Raw genomic sequence first — 17,994 nt, 5'->3', positions numbered from 1 at the left:
CTTCATATCATGCCTCTATGCTCAATTCTAAAACAATTACGTATCAAGCGAAAATCTTACATCTTGGCATCATACCAGCAACAAATTTCACTTGATATTTCATTCTTGTGTCTCCTTCAAATATCTGACAATGAAATTACTTGGACACTAACATAGATGTTAATACTAGTTACTCTTTTTTTCATTGTATAAATACTAGTGTGCACCTAATCGATCCATCCTCGTAACAGGATACACTTCGGACATTTTAAATGCCCCTACATCAAAATCAATATCAATTGATGTGCTGACCCACAATTTGGGAGGCTTTCAAGACTAACGAGTAAAGCAGCTATCATTCCCTTACCGCGTAAGACTGGTCCGAGCGAATAGTGATGCCGTTGATGAAGCTCAAGGGTGTCGTCCTCCTTGCACCGTTGACTAGAACCACTCTATTCCGCTCGATCGAATAGCTAGTGCCATTCACCTCCAGTACCACCTTGCGCAGGTACGACACTCGGTCCGATGGGTTGTTCTTGACGTTGTCTCCCCACAAGTGGAAATCCACAAGGTCCGTGCGATCGCTGCACGGCCTCACCAGCGTGTACTCACAGTCGCCCTGGAAGTCATGACGACCACCGTCGAACATAGTGTAGTGCGGATCTCCCCACACGGTGCAGATTCCAGGCGCTGTTCAGAAAAGCAGTTGGAAGGTAATTAAAGCACTCTGAATAGTGGCAGCCAGAAGTCCTCACTTCTTCTCGCAACAAAATATACAATTGGCCGCCTACACTACAGATGTATGCCATCTGCCACAAGTAAGCTTAAGGGTTTTTTCACCTCTCGCATTTCTTGCAGACTTCCTTCTATTTTGGTTTCCTCTTTCAAAACAGTAAGGTGTTCATCACATACAAAAAGACATGCTCTTTTACCATGCATGACTTGACTGGATCTGTACTCTAACAGCATAAAAAGAGAACACAAGTACATTTCCACAAAAGAGAGATCACTGGCACTCCCAAATGCAGTCCATACACACCTGCATGTACCAAACACTATCAAATTCCACTATTGTGCTTCTTCTTAATATGAGGTTTCCCGTCTACCTTCAGTTTTTCTTCTCAGACAAGATGAGCGGTCGACCAAAGGCTTGAAATACACCGCACAGCAAGGCTCATCGCCGCCCCGCGTTCTCTATCTACTACTCAAACGACTTACCTCTGGTGCACTCTCCATTGCTGTAGGTGAAGCCGTCCCGACAGTAGCAGTCTCTCACACCACCCTTGATCCTACACTCCTGGTTCCCCACGCACGCGTATGCCACACATTCCAAAGTGCCTCCAGAACAGCTGCACATCTCGGAGCAGTCATCGTTCACGTACACATCTCCTGCCTGTTTGTGCCAAAAACCAATCATTTAGATCTGCTTTAGACCATGGTCTTCTTTTCAAGCCATTTGCATCTCCATTTGCTTTCAATCCACACGACAATAATCACAGTCTTCAACGTTTTATTAAACTTAAGCTCAAAGATTACCATCAAAGGAGGAAAGCCACACTCACCGAGATGTAGCTTCCATCTGGAAGAGTGCAACCACAATCCTCTGGCTGCACGCATGTTCCGCCGTCATCCAGCAGTCCTTCGGGGCAGCTGCAGATTTCACGGCAGGGAAGTCCGCAGTTCAGGTCGGCATCTGGATCGGCACAGCTGGGCTGGCAGGCGCTACCGCAAGATTCATACACCGTTCCACTCGGACACTCAAACCCTGAATAAAGACAGTTTTTAGGCAAGGATATACCTTGAACGTCATTTACAACATACAAGAACATACAACAAGTGAAATACCCATTCATCACCACGAAAGGTGTACATTACTTACACCAGATACGATCGGCATCACCCAAAACACAAAGCGCTCACACAAGGCACACAAAGTCAGTACTGTCGTGGACATCCACAGCTGTACAGATTTACATTTTCGCACAAAATGCGCTCATGTCATTCAGCATCCGCACTCTTCTTTCATGACTCCACAATATTTCACTTATTTCTTCCAAACCCACCGGCCGACTTTCGATGTCTTTCAAAGCCTGCATCCTCACGGCACAGATGGTCATGCCAGACACTCTTGACAAGCACTTTGTGATATCTGATCACATGACTTCATATTTTGCACGTCTAGATTCTGATGATCAGCCAAAACAGCTTTCCACTATACAACAAAAGTGTCATGACACAAAAATACTTACCGCACTGGAATACAGACGCCCTCCAGTCCCCAACCAAGATTCCATTTGTTTCTCCTCGACACTTCTGAACGTATTCCTGCAGGGCTCCGCATATGACGTCGTTGTCAGGGTCAGTGAAACACAGGTCGAAGATGCAGGCATCATAGTAATCACTCACGTCCACAAAGTCTGCGCAGCCTCCAAGGGGACCTGAAAGCAAGAAACAGCTTCAAATATAAGCTCTTAGATACTACACAAACAACAAACAAAGATAAACACACACAAAAAAGAAAACAGACTGAGAAATCCCACTGGACTTTTCTGATCGAGGCGATCAGAAATCATCAGACAAATCCTCAGATAGGATGTCCCATACTCTAGATGCTTACCACGCTGATTTTCTAACTTGTACTCTTTCAACGCTTCAATAGATTGCTCTAACTTTTTATATATCATATCGACTCCTTAACTCCCAGACTATACGAGTACTGTAGTGTGCCTCAGTAAAATTCAATCATCTCCATTCTCTCACCGTCTGGATTGATGAAGATGTAGCAGATGTCCTCCACTCGTTGCCGCACGTCGGGGTCATCACAGCGATCAACCGGCGGGAGAACAGTGGTATCGCACTCCTCTTCATTTATGACCCAGTCATTACCAAAGACATTCTGGTACCGTGTCTGCAAACAGAAACACATTCGTCAACAAAATAAATGTAGTCCCTTTTCATCATTTTCTTGGTACTTTTGGGTACGGATGGACGATCAGGTCACTGATACATCCATAACACTGATTACGTCAAAGTCCAGTCACATGCGGAACATGTCTCTTTCCTACAATCGGATACCCTGATAGACAGGGTATTGAGAAAGGGAGTAAAAAGAGAGCAGAGTTCTACTTACGACACTTCCATCCTGGAGGCGGAAATCGTTGGATCTGTCGTCATCGAAGGTTCCGCACAGACCACAAGTAGCATTCCAGTACTGGTATGGCACCTCTATGGTTGCAGTGTTGGCTCCGTCGAAACGTACAGATAGACCAAAGGATGTTTGGATGGTCTGTAATAACGATCAGATATCAAGTCCTGTTTACCCTTCCCTTCATATCATGCCTCTATGCTCAATTCCAAAACAACTACGTATCAAGCGAAAATCTTACATCTTGGCATCATACCAGCAACAAATTTCACTTGATATTTCATTCTTGTGTCTCCTTCAAATATCTGACAATGAAATTACTTGGACACTAACATAGATGTTAATACTAGTTACTCTTTTTTTTATTGTATAAATACTAGTGTGCACCTAATCGATCCATCCTCGTAACAGGATACACTTCGGACATTTTAAATGCCCCTACATCAAAATCAATATCAATTGATGTGCTGACCCACAATTTGGGAGGCTTTCAAGACTAACGAGTAAAGCAGCTATCATTCCCTTACCGCGTAAGACGGGTCCGAGCGAATAGTGATGCCGTTGATGAAGCTCAAGGGTGTCGTCCTCCTTGCACCGTTGACTAGAACCACTCTATTCCGCTCGATCGAATAGCTAGTGCCATTCACCTCCAGTACCACCTTGCGCAGGTACGACACTCGGTCCGATGGGTTGTTCTTGACGTTGTCTCCCCACAAGTGGAAATCCACAAGGTCCGTGCGATCGCTGCACGGCCTCACCAGCGTGTACTCACAGTCGCCCTGGAAGTCATGACGACCACCGTCGAACATAGTGTAGTGCGGATCTCCCCACACGGTGCAGATTCCAGGCGCTGTTCAGAAAAGCAGTTGGAAGGTAATTAAAGCACTCTGAATAGTGGCAGCCAGAAGTCCTCACTTCTTCTCGCAACAAAATATACAATTGGCCGCCTACACTACAGATGTATGCCATCTGCCACAAGTAAGCTTAAGGGTTTTTTCACCTCTCGCATTTCTTGCAGACTTCCTTCTATTTTGGTTTCCTCTTTCAAAACAGTAAGGTGTTCATCACATACAAAAAGACATGCTCTTTTACCATGCATGACTTGACTGGATCTGTACTCTAACAGCATAAAAAGAGAACACAAGTACATTTCCACAAAAGAGAGATCACTGGCACTCCCAAATGCAGTCCATACACACCTGCATGTACCAAACACTATCAAATTCCACTATTGTGCTTCTTCTTAATATGAGGTTTCCCGTCTACCTTCAGTTTTTCTTCTCAGACAAGATGAGCGGTCGACCAAAGGCTTGAAATACACCGCACAGCAAGGCTCATCGCCGCCCCGCGTTCTCTATCTACTACTCAAACGACTTACCTCTGGTGCACTCTCCATTGCTGTAGGTGAAGCCGTCCCGACAGTAGCAGTCTCTCACACCACCCTTGATCCTACACTCCTGGTTCCCCACGCACGCGTATGCCACACATTCCAAAGTGCCTCCAGAACAGCTGCACATCTCGGAGCAGTCATCGTTCACGTACACATCTCCTGCCTGTTTGTGCCAAAAACCAATCATTTAGATCTGCTTTAGACCATGGTCTTCTTTTCAAGCCATTTGCATCTCCATTTGCTTTCAATCCACACGACAATAATCACAGTCTTCAACGTTTTATTAAACTTAAGCTCAAAGATTACCATCAAAGGAGGAAAGCCACACTCACCGAGATGTAGCTTCCATCTGGAAGAGTGCAACCACAATCCTCTGGCTGCACGCATGTTCCGCCGTCATCCAGCAGTCCTTCGGGGCAGCTGCAGATTTCACGGCAGGGAAGTCCGCAGTTCAGGTCGGCATCTGGATCGGCACAGCTGGGCTGGCAGGCGCTACCGCAAGATTCATACACCGTTCCACTCGGACACTCAAACCCTGAATAAAGACAGTTTTTAGGCAAGGATATACCTTGAACGTCATTTACAACATACAAGAACATACAACAAGTGAAATACCCATTCATCACCACGAAAGGTGTACATTACTTACACCAGATACGATCGGCATCACCCAAAACACAAAGCGCTCACACAAGGCACACAAAGTCAGTACTGTCGTGGACATCCACAGCTGTACAGATTTACATTTTCGCACAAAATGCGCTCATGTCATTCAGCATCCGCACTCTTCTTTCATGACTCCACAATATTTCACTTATTTCTTCCAAACCCACCGGCCGACTTTCGATGTCTTTCAAAGCCTGCATCCTCACGGCACAGATGGTCATGCCAGACACTCTTGACAAGCACTTTGTGATATCTGATCACATGACTTCATATTTTGCACGTCTAGATTCTGATGATCAGCCAAAACAGCTTTCCACTATACAACAAAAGTGTCATGACACAAAAATACTTACCGCACTGGAATACAGACGCCCTCCAGTCCCCAACCAAGATTCCATTTGTTTCTCCTCGACACTTCTGAACGTATTCCTGCAGGGCTCCGCATATGACGTCGTTGTCAGGGTCAGTGAAACACAGGTCGAAGATGCAGGCATCATAGTAATCACTCACGTCCACAAAGTCTGCGCAGCCTCCAAGGGGACCTGAAAGCAAGAAACAGCTTCAAATATAAGCTCTTAGATACTACACAAACAACAAACAAAGATAAACACACACAAAAAAGAAAACAGACTGAGAAATCCCACTGGACTTTTCTGATCGAGGCGATCAGAAATCATCAGACAAATCCTCAGATAGGATGTCCCATACTCTAGATGCTTACCACGCTGATTTTCTAACTTGTACTCTTTCAACGCTTCAATAGATTGCTCTAACTTTTTATATATCATATCGACTCCTTAACTCCCAGACTATACGAGTACTGTAGTGTGCCTCAGTAAAATTCAATCATCTCCATTCTCTCACCGTCTGGATTGATGAAGATGTAGCAGATGTCCTCCACTCGTTGCCGCACGTTGGGGTCATCACAGCGATCAACCGGCGGGAGAACAGTGGTATCGCACTCCTCTTCATTTATGACCCAGTCATTACCAAAGACATTCTGGTACCGTGTCTGCAAACAGAAACACATTCGTCAACAAAATAAATGTAGTCCCTTTTCATCATTTTCTTGGTACTTTTGGGTACGGATGGACGATCAGGTCACTGATACATCCATAACACTGATTACGTCAAAGTCCAGTCACATGCGGAACATGTCTCTTTCCTACAATCGGATACCCTGATAGACAGGTTATTGAGAAAGGGAGTAAAAAGAGAGCAGAGTTCTACTTACGACACTTCCATCCTGGAGGCGGAAATCGTTGGATCTGTCGTCATCGAAGGTTCCGCACAGACCACAAGTAGCATTCCAGTACTGGTATGGCACCTCTATGGTTGCAGTGTTGGCTCCGTCGAAACGTACAGATAGACCAAAGGATGTTTGGATGGTCTGTAATAACGATCAGATATCAAGTCCTGTTTACCCTTCCCTTCATATCATGCCTCTATGCTCAATTCTAAAACAACTACGTATCAAGCGAAAATCTTACATCTTGGCATCATACCAGCAACAAATTTCACTTGATATTTCATTCTTGTGTCTCCTTCAAATATCTGACAATGAAATTACTTGGACACTAACATAGATGTTAATACTAGTTACTCTTTTTTTTATTGTATAAATACTAGTGTGCACCTAATCGATCCATCCTCGTAACAGGATACACTTCGGACATTTTAAATGCCCCTACATCAAAATCAATATCAATTGATGTGCTGACCCACAATTTGGGAGGCTTTCAAGACTAACGAGTAAAGCAGCTATCATTCCCTTACCGCGTAAGACGGGTCCGAGCGAATAGTGATGCCGTTGATGAAGCTCAAGGGTGTCGTCCTCCTTGCACCGTTGACTAGAACCACTCTATTCCGCTCGATCGAATAGCTAGTGCCATTCACCTCCAGTACCACCTTGCGCAGGTACGACACTCGGTCCGATGGGTTGTTCTTGACGTTGTCTCCCCACAAGTGGAAATCCACAAGGTCCGTGCGATCGCTGCACGGCCTCACCAGCGTGTACTCACAGTCCCCCTGGAAGTCATGACGACCACCGTCGAACATAGTGTAGTGCGGATCTCCCCACACGGTGCAGATTCCAGGCGCTGTTCAGAAAAGCAGTTGGAAGGTAATTAAAGCACTCTGAATAGTGGCAGCCAGAAGTCCTCACTTCTTCTCGCAACAAAATATACAATTGGCCGCCTACACTACAGATGTATGCCATCTGCCACAAGTAAGCTTAAGGGTTTTTTCACCTCTCGCATTTCTTGCAGACTTCCTTCTATTTTGGTTTCCTCTTTCAAAACAGTAAGGTGTTCATCACATACAAAAAGACATGCTCTTTTACCATGCATGACTTGACTGGATCTGTACTCTAACAGCATAAAAAGAGAACACAAGTACATTTCCACAAAAGAGAGATCACTGGCACTCCCAAATGGAGTCCATACACACCTGCATGTACCAAACACTATCAAATTCCAATATTGTGCTTCTTCTTAATATGAGGTTTCCCGTCTACCTTCAGTTTTTCTTCTCAGACAAGATGAGCGGTCGACCAAAGGCTTGAAATACACCGCTCAGCAAGGCTCATCGCCGCCCCGCGTTCTCTATCTACTACTCAAACGACTTACCTCTGGTGCACTCTCCATTGCTGTAGGTGAAGCCGTCCCGACAGTAGCAGTCTCTCACACTACCCTTGATCCTACACTCCTGGTTCTCCACGCACGCATATGCCACACATTCCAAAGTGCCTCCAGAACAGCTGCACATCTCGGAGCAGTCATCGTTCACGTACACATCTCCTGCCTGTTTGTGCCAAAAACCAATCATTTAGATCTGCTTTAGACCATGGTCTTCTTTTCAAGCCATTTGCATCTCCATTTGCTTTCAATCCACACGACAATAATCACAGTCTTCAACGTTTTATTAAACTTAAGCTCAAAGATTACCATCAAAGGAGGAAAGCCACACTCACCGAGATGTAGCTTCCATCTGGAAGAGTGCAACCACAATCCTCTGGCTGCACGCATGTTCCGCCGTCATCCAGCAGTCCTTCGGGGCAGCTGCAGATTTCACGGCAGGGAAGTCCGCAGTTCAGGTCGGCATCTGGATCGGCACAGCTGGGCTGGCAGGCGCTACCGCAAGATTCATACACCGTTCCACTCGGACACTCAAACCCTGAATAAAGACAGTTTTTAGGCAAGGATATACCTTGAACGTCATTTACAACATACAAGAACATACAACAAGTGAAATACCCATTCATCACCACGAAAGCTGTACATTACTTACACCGGATACGATTGGCATCACCCAAAACACAAAGCGCTCACACAAGTCATATAAAGCCAGTACTGTCGGGGACATTCACAACTGCACAGATTTACAGTTTTCACGCAAAATGCACTACCGTCATTCAGCATCTGCACTCTTCTTTCATGACTCCACAATATTTCACTTATTTCTTCCAAACCCACCGACCGACTTTCGACGTCTTTCAAAAGCTGCATCTCATCCTCACGGCACAGAGGGTCATGTCAGAGACTCTTGACACTCACTTCATAATATCTGATCACATGGCTTTATTTTTTGCACCTCTAGATTCTGATGATCAGCCAAAACAGCTTTCCACTATACAACATAAGTGTCATGACACAAAAATACTTACCGCACTGGATTACAGACGCCCTCCAGTCCCCAGCCAAGATGCCATTTGTTTCTCCTCGACACTTCTGAACGTATTCCTGCAGGGCTCCGCATATGATGTCGTTGTCAGGGTCAGTGAAACACAGGTCGAAGACGCAGGCATCATAGTAATCACTCACGTCCACAAAGTCCGAGCAGCCTCCCAGGGGACCTGAAAGCAAGAAACAGCTGCAAATATAAGCTCTTGGATACTACACAAACAACAAACAAAAATACACACACAGAAAAAAGAAAAGAGACTGAGAAATTCCACTGCACTTTTCTGATCGAGGCGATTAGAAATCATCAGACAAATCGTCAGATAGGATGTACCATACTCTAGCTGCTTACCACGCTCATTTTCTAATTTGCCCTCTTTTAATGCTTCAATAGATTGCTCTAACTTTTTGCATATCATATCGACTCATCTACTCATAGAATACATGAGTACTGTACTGTGCCTCAGTGAAATTCAATCATCTCCGTCTTCTCACCGTCAGGATTGATGAAGATGTAGCAGATGTCCTCCACACGTTGCCGCACGTTGGGGTCATCACAGCCATCAGGGGGCGGGAGAATTGTGGTATCACACTCCTCTTCATTCAGAACCCAGTCATTACCAAAGACATTCTGGAACGGTGTCTGCAAACAGGACCACATTCGTCAACACAATAATTGGTACTTTTGGGTACAGCTGCACGATCAGGTCACTGTTACATCCACAACACTGATTACATCAAAGTCCAGTCACATGCGGAACATGTCTCTTTATTACAATCAAATACCCTGATAGACAGGGTATTGAGAAAGGGAGTAATAAGAGAGCAGAGTTCTACTTACGACACTTCCATCCTGGAGGCGGAAATCGTTGGATCTGTCGTCATCGAAGGTTCCGCACAGACCACAAGTAGCATTCCAGTACTGGTATGGCACCTCTATGGTTGCAGTGTTGGCTCCGTCGAAACGTACAGATAGACCAAAGGATGTTTGGATAGTCTGTAATAACGATCAGATATCAGGTCCTGTTTACCCTTCCCTTCATATCGTGCCTTTATGCTCAATTCTAAAACAATTACGTGCATGTCAAACAAAAATCTTACATCTTGGCATCACGGCTGCAACAAATTTCACTGATATTTCATTTTCGTGTCTCCTTCAAATATCTGACAATGAAATTGCTTTGACACTAACATAGATGTTAATACTAGTTTCTCTTTCTTTTAATTGTATAAATACTAGTGTGCACCTAATCGATCCATCCTCGTAACAAGATACACTTTGGACATTTTAAATGCCCCTACATCAAAATCAATATCAATTGATGTGCTGACCCACAATTTGGGAGGCTTTCAAGACTAACGAGTAAACCAGCCATCATTCCCTTACCGCGTAAGACCGGTCCGAGCGAATAGTGATGCCGTTGATGAAGCTCAAGGGTGTCGTCCGCCTTACACCGTTGACTAGAACCACTCTATTCCGCTCGATCGAATAGCTAGTGCCATTCACCTCCAGTACCACCTTGCGCAGGTACGACACTCGGTCCGATGGGTTGTTCTTGACGTTGTCTCCCCACAAGTGGAAATCCACAAGGTCCGTGCGATCGCTGCACGGCCTCACCAGCGTGTACTCACAGTCGCCCTGGAAGTCATGACGACCACCGTCGAACATAGTGTAGTGCGGATCTCCCCACACGGTGCAGATTCCAGGCGCTGTTCAGAGAAGCAGTCAGAAGGTAATTAAAGCACTCTGAATAGTGGCAGCCAGGAGCCTTCACTTCTTCTCCCAACAAAATATACAATTGGCCGCCTACACTACAGATGTCTGCCATCTGCCACAAGTAAGCTTAAGGGTTTTTTTCACCTCTCGCATTTCTTGCAGACTTCCTTCTATTTTGGTTTCCTCTTTCAAAACAGTACGGTGTTCATCACATACAAAAGTACATGCTCTTTTACCATGCATGACCTGACTGGATCTTGTACTCTAACAGCATAAAAAGAGAACACATGCAAGTACATTTCCACAAAAGAGAGATCACTGGCACTCACAAATGGAGTCCATACACACCTACCAAACACTATCAAAGTCTCTTGCAATATTGTGCCTCTTCTAAATATGAGGTTTCACGTCTACCTTCAGTTTTTCTTCTCAGACAAGGTGAGCGGTCGTCCAAAGGCTTGAAATACGCCGCACAGCAAGGCTCATCGCCGCCCCGCGTTCTCTATCTACTACTCAAACGACTTACCTCTGGTGCACTCTCCATTGCTGTAGGTGAAGCCGTCCCGACAGTAGCAGTCTCTCACACCACCCTTGATCCTACACTCCTGGTTCTCCACGCACGCGTATGCCACACATTCCAAAGTGCCTCCAGAACAGCTGCACATCTCGGAGCAGTCATCGTTCACGTACACATCTCCTGCCTGTTAGTGCCAAAAACCAATCATTTAGATCTGCTTTAGACCATGGTCTCCTTTTCAAGCCATTTGCATCTCCATTTGCTTTCAATCCACACGACAATAATCACAGTCTTCAACGTTTTATTAAACTTAAGCTCAAAGATTACCATCAAAGGAGGAAAGCCACACTCACCGAGATGTAGCTTCCATCTGGAAGAGTGCAACCACAATCCTCTGGCTGCACGCATGTTCCGCCGTCATCCAGCAGTCCTTCGGGGCAGCTGCAGATTTCACGGCAGGGAAGTCCGCAGTTCAGGTCGGCATCTGGATCGGCACAGCTGGGCTGGCAGGCGCTACCGCAAGATTCATACACCGTTCCACTCGGACACTCAAACCCTGAATAAAGACAGTTTTTAGGCAAGGATATACCTTGAACGTCATTTACAACATACAAGAACATACAACAAGTGAAATACCCATTCATCACCACGGAAGCTGTACATTACTTACACCGGATACGATCGGCATCACCCAAAACACAAAGCGCTCACACAAGTCATATAAAGCCAGTACTGTCGGGGACATTCACAACTGTACAGATTTACAGTTTTCACGCAAAATGCACTACCGTCATTCAGCATCTGCACTCTTCTTTCATGACTCCACAATATTTCACTTATTTCTTCCAAACCCACCGACCGACTTTCGACTTCTTTCAAAAGCTGCATCTCATCCTCACGGCACAGAGGGTCATGTCAGAGACTCTTGACACGCACTTCATGATATCTGATCACATGGCTTTATTTTTTGCACCTCTAGATTCTGATGATCAGCCAAAACAGCTTTCCACTATACAACATAAGTGTCATGACACAAAAATACTTACCGCACTGGATTACAGACGCCCTCCAGTCCCCAGCCAAGATGCCATTTGTTTCTCCTCGACACTTCTGAACGTATTCCTGCAGGGCTCCGCATATGATGTCGTTGTCAGGGTCAGTGAAACACAGGTCGAAGACGCAGGCATCATAGTAATCACTCACGTCCACAAAGTCCGAGCAGCCTCCCAGGGGACCTGAAAGCAAGAAACAGCTGCAAATATAAGCTCTTGGATACTACACAAACAACAAACAAGAATACACACACAGAAAAAAGAAAAGAGACTGAGAAATTCCACTGCAATTTTCTGATCGAGGCGATTAGAAATCATCAGACAAATCGTCAGATAGGATGTACCATACTCTAGCTGCTTACCACGCTCATTTTCTAATTTGCCCTCTTTTAATGCTTCAATAGATTGCTCTAACTTTTTGCATATCATATCGACTCATCTACTCATAGAATACATGAGTACTGTACTGTGCCTCAGTGAAATTCAATCATCTCCGTCTTCTCACCGTCAGGATTGATGAAGATGTAGCAGATGTCCTCCACACGTTGCCGCACGTCGGGGTCATCACAGCCATCAGGGGGCGGGAGAATTGTGGTATCACACTCCTCTTCATTCAGAACCCAGTCATTACCAAAGACATTCTGGAACGGTGTCTGCAAACAGGACCACATTCGTCAACACAATAATTGGTACTTTTGGGTACAGCTGCACGATCAGGTCACTGTTACATCCACAACACTGATTACATCAAAGTCCAGTCACATGCGGAACATGTCTCTTTCCTACAATCAAATACCCTGATAGACAGGGTATTGAGAAAGGGAGTAATAAGAGAGCAGAGTTCTACTTACGACACTTCCATCCTGGAGGCGGAAATCGTTGGATCTGTCGTCATCGAAGGTTCCGCACAGACCACAAGTAGCATTCCAGTACTGGTATGGCACCTCTATGGTTGCAGTGTTGGCTCCGTCGAAACGTACAGATAGACCAAAGGATGTTTGGATAGTCTGTAATAACGATCAGATATCAGGTCCTGTTTACCCTTCCCTTCATATCGTGCCTTTATGCTCAATTCTAAAACAATTACGTGCATGTCAAACAAAAATCTTACATCTTGGCATCACGGCTGCAACAAATTTCACTGATATTTCATTTTCGTGTCTCCTTCAAATATCTGACAATGAAATTGCTTTGACACTAACATAGATGTTAATACTAGTTTCTCTTTCTTTTAATTGTATAAATACTAGTGTGCACCTAATCGATCCATCCTCGTAACAAGATACACTTTGGACATTTTAAATGCCCCTACATCAAAATCAATATCAATTGATGTGCTGACCCACAATTTGGGAGGCTTTCAAGACTAACGAGTAAACCAGCCATCATTCCCTTACCGCGTAAGACCGGTCCGAGCGAATAGTGATGCCGTTGATGAAGCTCAAGGGTGTCGTCCGCCTTACACCGTTGACTAGAACCACTCTATTCCGCTCGATCGAATAGCTAGTGCCATTCACCTCCAGTACCACCTTGCGCAGGTACGACACTCGGTCCGATGGGTTGTTCTTGACGTTGTCTCCCCACAAGTGGAAATCCACAAGGTCTGTGCGATCGCTGCACGGCCTCACCAGCGTGTACTCACAGTCGCCCTGGAAGTCATGACGACCACCGTCGAACATAGTGTAGTGCGGATCTCCCCACACGGTGCAGATTCCAGGCGCTGTTCAGAGAAGCAGTCGGAAGGTAATTAAAGCACTCTGAATAGTGGCAGCCAGGAGCCTTCACTTCTTCTCCCAACAAAATATACAATTGGCCGCCTACACTACAGATGTCTGCCATCTGCCACAAGTAAGCTTAAGGGTTTTTTTCACCTCTCGCATTTCTTGCAGACTTCCTTCTATTTTGGTTTCCTCTTTCAAAACAGTACGGTGTTCATCACATACAAAAGTACATGCTCGTTTACCATGCATGACCTGACTGGATCTTGTACTCTAACAGCATAAAAAGAGAACACATGCAAGTACATTTCCACAAAAGAGAGATCACTGGCACTCACAAATGGAGTCCATACACACCTACCAAACACTATCAAAGTCTCTTGCAATATTGTGCCTCTTCTAAATATGAGGTTTCACGTCTACCTTCAGTTTTTCTTCTCAGACAAGGTGAGCGGTCGTCCAAAGGCTTGAAATACACCGCCCAGCAAGGCTCATCGCCGCCCCGCGTTCTCTATCTACTACTCAAACGACTTACCTCTGGTGCACTCTCCATTGCTGTAGGTGAAGCCGTCCCGACAGTAGCAGTCTCTCACACTACCCTTGATCCTACACTCCTGGTTCTCCACGCACGCGTATGCCACACATTCCAAAGTGCCTCCAGAACAGCTGCACATCTCGGAGCAGTCATCGTTCACGTACACATCTCCTGCCTGTTAGTGCCAAAAACCAATCATTTAGATCTGCTTTAGACCATGGTCTCCTTTTCAAGCCATTTGCATCTCCATTTGCTTTCAATCCACACGACAATAATCACAGTCTTCAACGTTTTATTAAACTTAAGCTCAAAGATTACCATCAAAGGAGGAAAGCCACACTCACCGAGATGTAGCTTCCATCTGGAAGAGTGCAACCACAATCCTCTGGCTGCACGCATGTTCCGCCGTCATCCAGCAGTCCTTCGGGGCAGCTGCAGATTTCACGGCAGGGAAGTCCGCAGTTCAGGTCGGCATCTGGATCGGCACAGCTGGGCTGGCAGGCGCTACCGCAAGATTCATACACCGTTCCACTCGGACACTCAAACCCTGAATAAAGACAGTTTTTAGGCAAGGATATACCTTGAACGTCATTTACAACATACAAGAACATACAACAAGTGAAATACCCATTCATCACCACGAAAGCTGTACATTACTTACACCGGATACGATCGGCATCACCCAAAACACAAAACGCTCACACAAGTCATATAAAGCCAGTACTGTCGGGGACATTCACAACTGCACAGATTTACAGTTTTCACGCAAAATGCACTACCGTCATTCAGCATCTGCACTCTTCTTTCATGACTCCACAATATTTCACTTATTTCTTCCAAACCCACCGACCGACTTTCGACGTCTTTCAAAAGCTGCATCTCATCCTCACGGCACAGAGGGTCATGTCAGAGACTCTTGACACTCACTTCATGATATCTGATCACATGGCTTTATTTTTTGCACCTCTAGATTCTGATGATCACCCAAAACAGCTTTCCACTATACAACATAAGTGTCATGACACAAAAATACTTACCGCACTGGATTACAGACGCCCTCCAGTCCCCAGCCAAGATGCCATTTGTTTCTCCTCGACACTTCTGAACGTATTCCTGCAGGGCTCCGCATATGATGTCGTTGTCAGGGTCAGTGAAACACAGGTCGAAGACGCAGGCATCATAGTAATCACTCACGTCCACAAAGTCCGAGCAGCCTCCCAGGGGACCTGAAAGCAAGAAACAGCTGCAAATATAAGCTCTTGGATACTACACAAACAACAAACAAGAATACACACACAGAAAAAAGAAAAGAGACTGAGAAATTCCACTGCACTTTTCTGATCGAGGCGATTAGAAATCATCAGACAAATCGTCAGATAGGATGTACCATACTCTAGCTGCTTACCACGCTCATTTTCTAATTTGCCCTCTTTTAATGCTTCAATAGATTGCTCTAACTTTTTGCATATCATATCGACTCATCTACTCATAGAATACATGAGTACTGTACTGTGCCTCAGTGAAATTCAATCATCTCCGTCTTCTCACCGTCAGGATTGATGAAGATGTAGCAGATGTCCTCCACACGTTGCCGCACGTTGGGGTCATCACAGCCATCAGGGGGCGGGAGAATTGTGGTATCACACTCCTCTTCATTCAGAACCCAGTCATTACCAAAGACATTCTGGAACGGTGTCTGCAAACAGGACCACATTCGTCAACACAATAATTGGTACTTTTGGGTACAGCTGCACGATCAGGTCACTGTTACATCCACAACACTGATTACATCAAAGTCCAGTCACATGCGGAACATGTCTCTTTATTACAATCAAATACCCTGATAGACAGGGTATTGAGAAAGGGAGTAATAAGAGAGCAGAGTTCTACTTACGACACTTCCATCCTGGAGGCGGAAATCGTTGGATCTGTCGTCATCGAAGGTTCCGCACAGACCACAAGTAGCATTCCAGTACTGGTATGGCACCTCTATGGTTGCAGTGTTGGCTCCGTCGAAACGTACAGATAGACCAAAGGATGTTTGGATAGTCTGTAATAACGATCAGATATCAGGTCCTGTTTACCCTTCCCTTCATATCGTGCCTTTATGCTCAATTCTAAAACAATTACGTGCATGTCAAACAAAAATCTTACATCTTGGCATCACGGCTGCAACAAATTTCACTGATATTTCATTTTCGTGTCTCCTTCAAATATCTGACAATGAAATTGCTTTGACACTAACATAGATGTTAATACTAGTTTCTCTTTCTTTTAATTGTATAAATACTAGTGTGCACCTAATCGATCCATCCTCGTAACAAGATACACTTTGGACATTTTAAATGCCCCTACATCAAAATCAATATCAATTGATGTGCTGACCCACAATTTGGGAGGCTTTCAAGACTAACGAGTAAACCAGCCATCATTCCCTTACCGCGTAAGACCGGTCCGAGCGAATAGTGATGCCGTTGATGAAGCTCAAGGGTGTCGTCCGCCTTACACCGTTGACTAGAACCACTCTATTCCGCTCGATCGAATAGCTAGTGCCATTCACCTCCAGTACCACCTTGCGCAGGTACGACACTCGGTCCGATGGGTTGTTCTTGACGTTGTCTCCCCACAAGTGGAAATCCACAAGGTCCGTGCGATCGCTGCACGGCCTCACCAGCGTGTACTCACAGTCGCCCTGGAAGTCATGACGACCACCGTCGAACATAGTGTAGTGCGGATCTCCCCACACGGTGCAGATTCCAGGCGCTGTTCAGAGAAGCAGTCGGAAGGTAATTAAAGCACTCTGAATAGTGGCAGCCAGGAGCCTTCACTTCTTCTCCCAACAAAATATACAATTGGCCGCCTACACTACAGATGTCTGCCATCTGCCACAAGTAAGCTTAAGGGTTTTTTTCACCTCTCGCATTTCTTGCAGACTTCCTTCTATTTTGGTTTCCTCTTTCAAAACAGTACGGTGTTCATCACATACAAAAGTACATGCTCTTTTACCATGCATGACCTGACTGGATCTTGTACTCTAACAGCATAAAAAGAGAACACATGCAAGTACATTTCCACAAAAGAGAGATCACTGGCACTCACAAATGGAGTCCATACACACCTACCAAACACTATCAAAGTCTCTTGCAATATTGTGCCTCTTCTAAATATGAGGTTTCACGTCTACCTTCAGTTTTTCTTCTCAGACAAGGTGAGCGGTCGTCCAAAGGCTTGAAATACGCCGCACAGCAAGGCTCATCGCCGCCCCGCGTTCTCTATCTACTACTCAAACGACTTACCTCTGGTGCACTCTCCATTGCTGTAGGTGAAGCCGTCCCGACAGTAGCAGTCTCTCACACCACCCTTGATCCTACACTCCTGGTTCTCCACGCACGCGTATGCCACACATTCCAAAGTGCCTCCAGAACAGCTGCACATCTCGGAGCAGTCATCGTTCACGTACACATCTCCTGCCTGTTAGTGCCAAAAACCAATCATTTAGATCTGCTTTAGACCATGGTCTCCTTTTCAAGCCATTTGCATCTCCATTTGCTTTCAATCCACACGACAATAATCACAGTCTTCAACGTTTTATTAA

The 17,994-nt window shown here is 45.3% G+C and overlaps 1 protein-coding gene across 1 annotated transcript in view; it reads right to left on the bottom strand.

Annotated features, from left to right (window-relative positions):
* LOC140227629 (uncharacterized) overlaps window positions 1-17,994 on the bottom strand; it is a 131,969-nt gene that overhangs the window by 27,957 nt on the left and 86,018 nt on the right. The window contains exons 92-123 of the mRNA XM_072308048.1: window positions 17,696-17,870; window positions 16,840-17,162; window positions 16,294-16,449; window positions 15,948-16,095; window positions 15,437-15,625; window positions 14,744-14,946; window positions 14,400-14,574; window positions 13,544-13,866; window positions 12,998-13,153; window positions 12,652-12,799; window positions 12,141-12,329; window positions 11,448-11,650; window positions 11,104-11,278; window positions 10,248-10,570; window positions 9,702-9,857; window positions 9,356-9,503; window positions 8,845-9,033; window positions 8,152-8,354; window positions 7,808-7,982; window positions 6,957-7,279; window positions 6,415-6,570; window positions 6,045-6,192; window positions 5,534-5,722; window positions 4,847-5,049; window positions 4,503-4,677; window positions 3,652-3,974; window positions 3,110-3,265; window positions 2,740-2,887; window positions 2,229-2,417; window positions 1,542-1,744; window positions 1,198-1,372; window positions 347-669 (exon numbers count right to left, since the gene is read on the bottom strand). Coding sequence (XP_072164149.1) covers window positions 347-669; window positions 1,198-1,372; window positions 1,542-1,744; window positions 2,229-2,417; window positions 2,740-2,887; window positions 3,110-3,265; window positions 3,652-3,974; window positions 4,503-4,677; window positions 4,847-5,049; window positions 5,534-5,722; window positions 6,045-6,192; window positions 6,415-6,570; window positions 6,957-7,279; window positions 7,808-7,982; window positions 8,152-8,354; window positions 8,845-9,033; window positions 9,356-9,503; window positions 9,702-9,857; window positions 10,248-10,570; window positions 11,104-11,278; window positions 11,448-11,650; window positions 12,141-12,329; window positions 12,652-12,799; window positions 12,998-13,153; window positions 13,544-13,866; window positions 14,400-14,574; window positions 14,744-14,946; window positions 15,437-15,625; window positions 15,948-16,095; window positions 16,294-16,449; window positions 16,840-17,162; window positions 17,696-17,870 — 6,468 coding nt within the window. The remainder of the gene's footprint in view (window positions 1-346; window positions 670-1,197; window positions 1,373-1,541; window positions 1,745-2,228; window positions 2,418-2,739; window positions 2,888-3,109; window positions 3,266-3,651; window positions 3,975-4,502; window positions 4,678-4,846; window positions 5,050-5,533; window positions 5,723-6,044; window positions 6,193-6,414; window positions 6,571-6,956; window positions 7,280-7,807; window positions 7,983-8,151; window positions 8,355-8,844; window positions 9,034-9,355; window positions 9,504-9,701; window positions 9,858-10,247; window positions 10,571-11,103; window positions 11,279-11,447; window positions 11,651-12,140; window positions 12,330-12,651; window positions 12,800-12,997; window positions 13,154-13,543; window positions 13,867-14,399; window positions 14,575-14,743; window positions 14,947-15,436; window positions 15,626-15,947; window positions 16,096-16,293; window positions 16,450-16,839; window positions 17,163-17,695; window positions 17,871-17,994) is intronic.

Source organism: Diadema setosum, chromosome 4, assembly GCF_964275005.1.
Source record: "Diadema setosum chromosome 4, eeDiaSeto1, whole genome shotgun sequence".
NCBI lineage: Eukaryota > Metazoa > Echinodermata > Echinoidea > Diadematoida > Diadematidae > Diadema > Diadema setosum.
The sequence above is the reverse complement of the archived record's forward strand: the minus strand, read 5'-3'. Positions and strand labels throughout refer to the sequence as shown.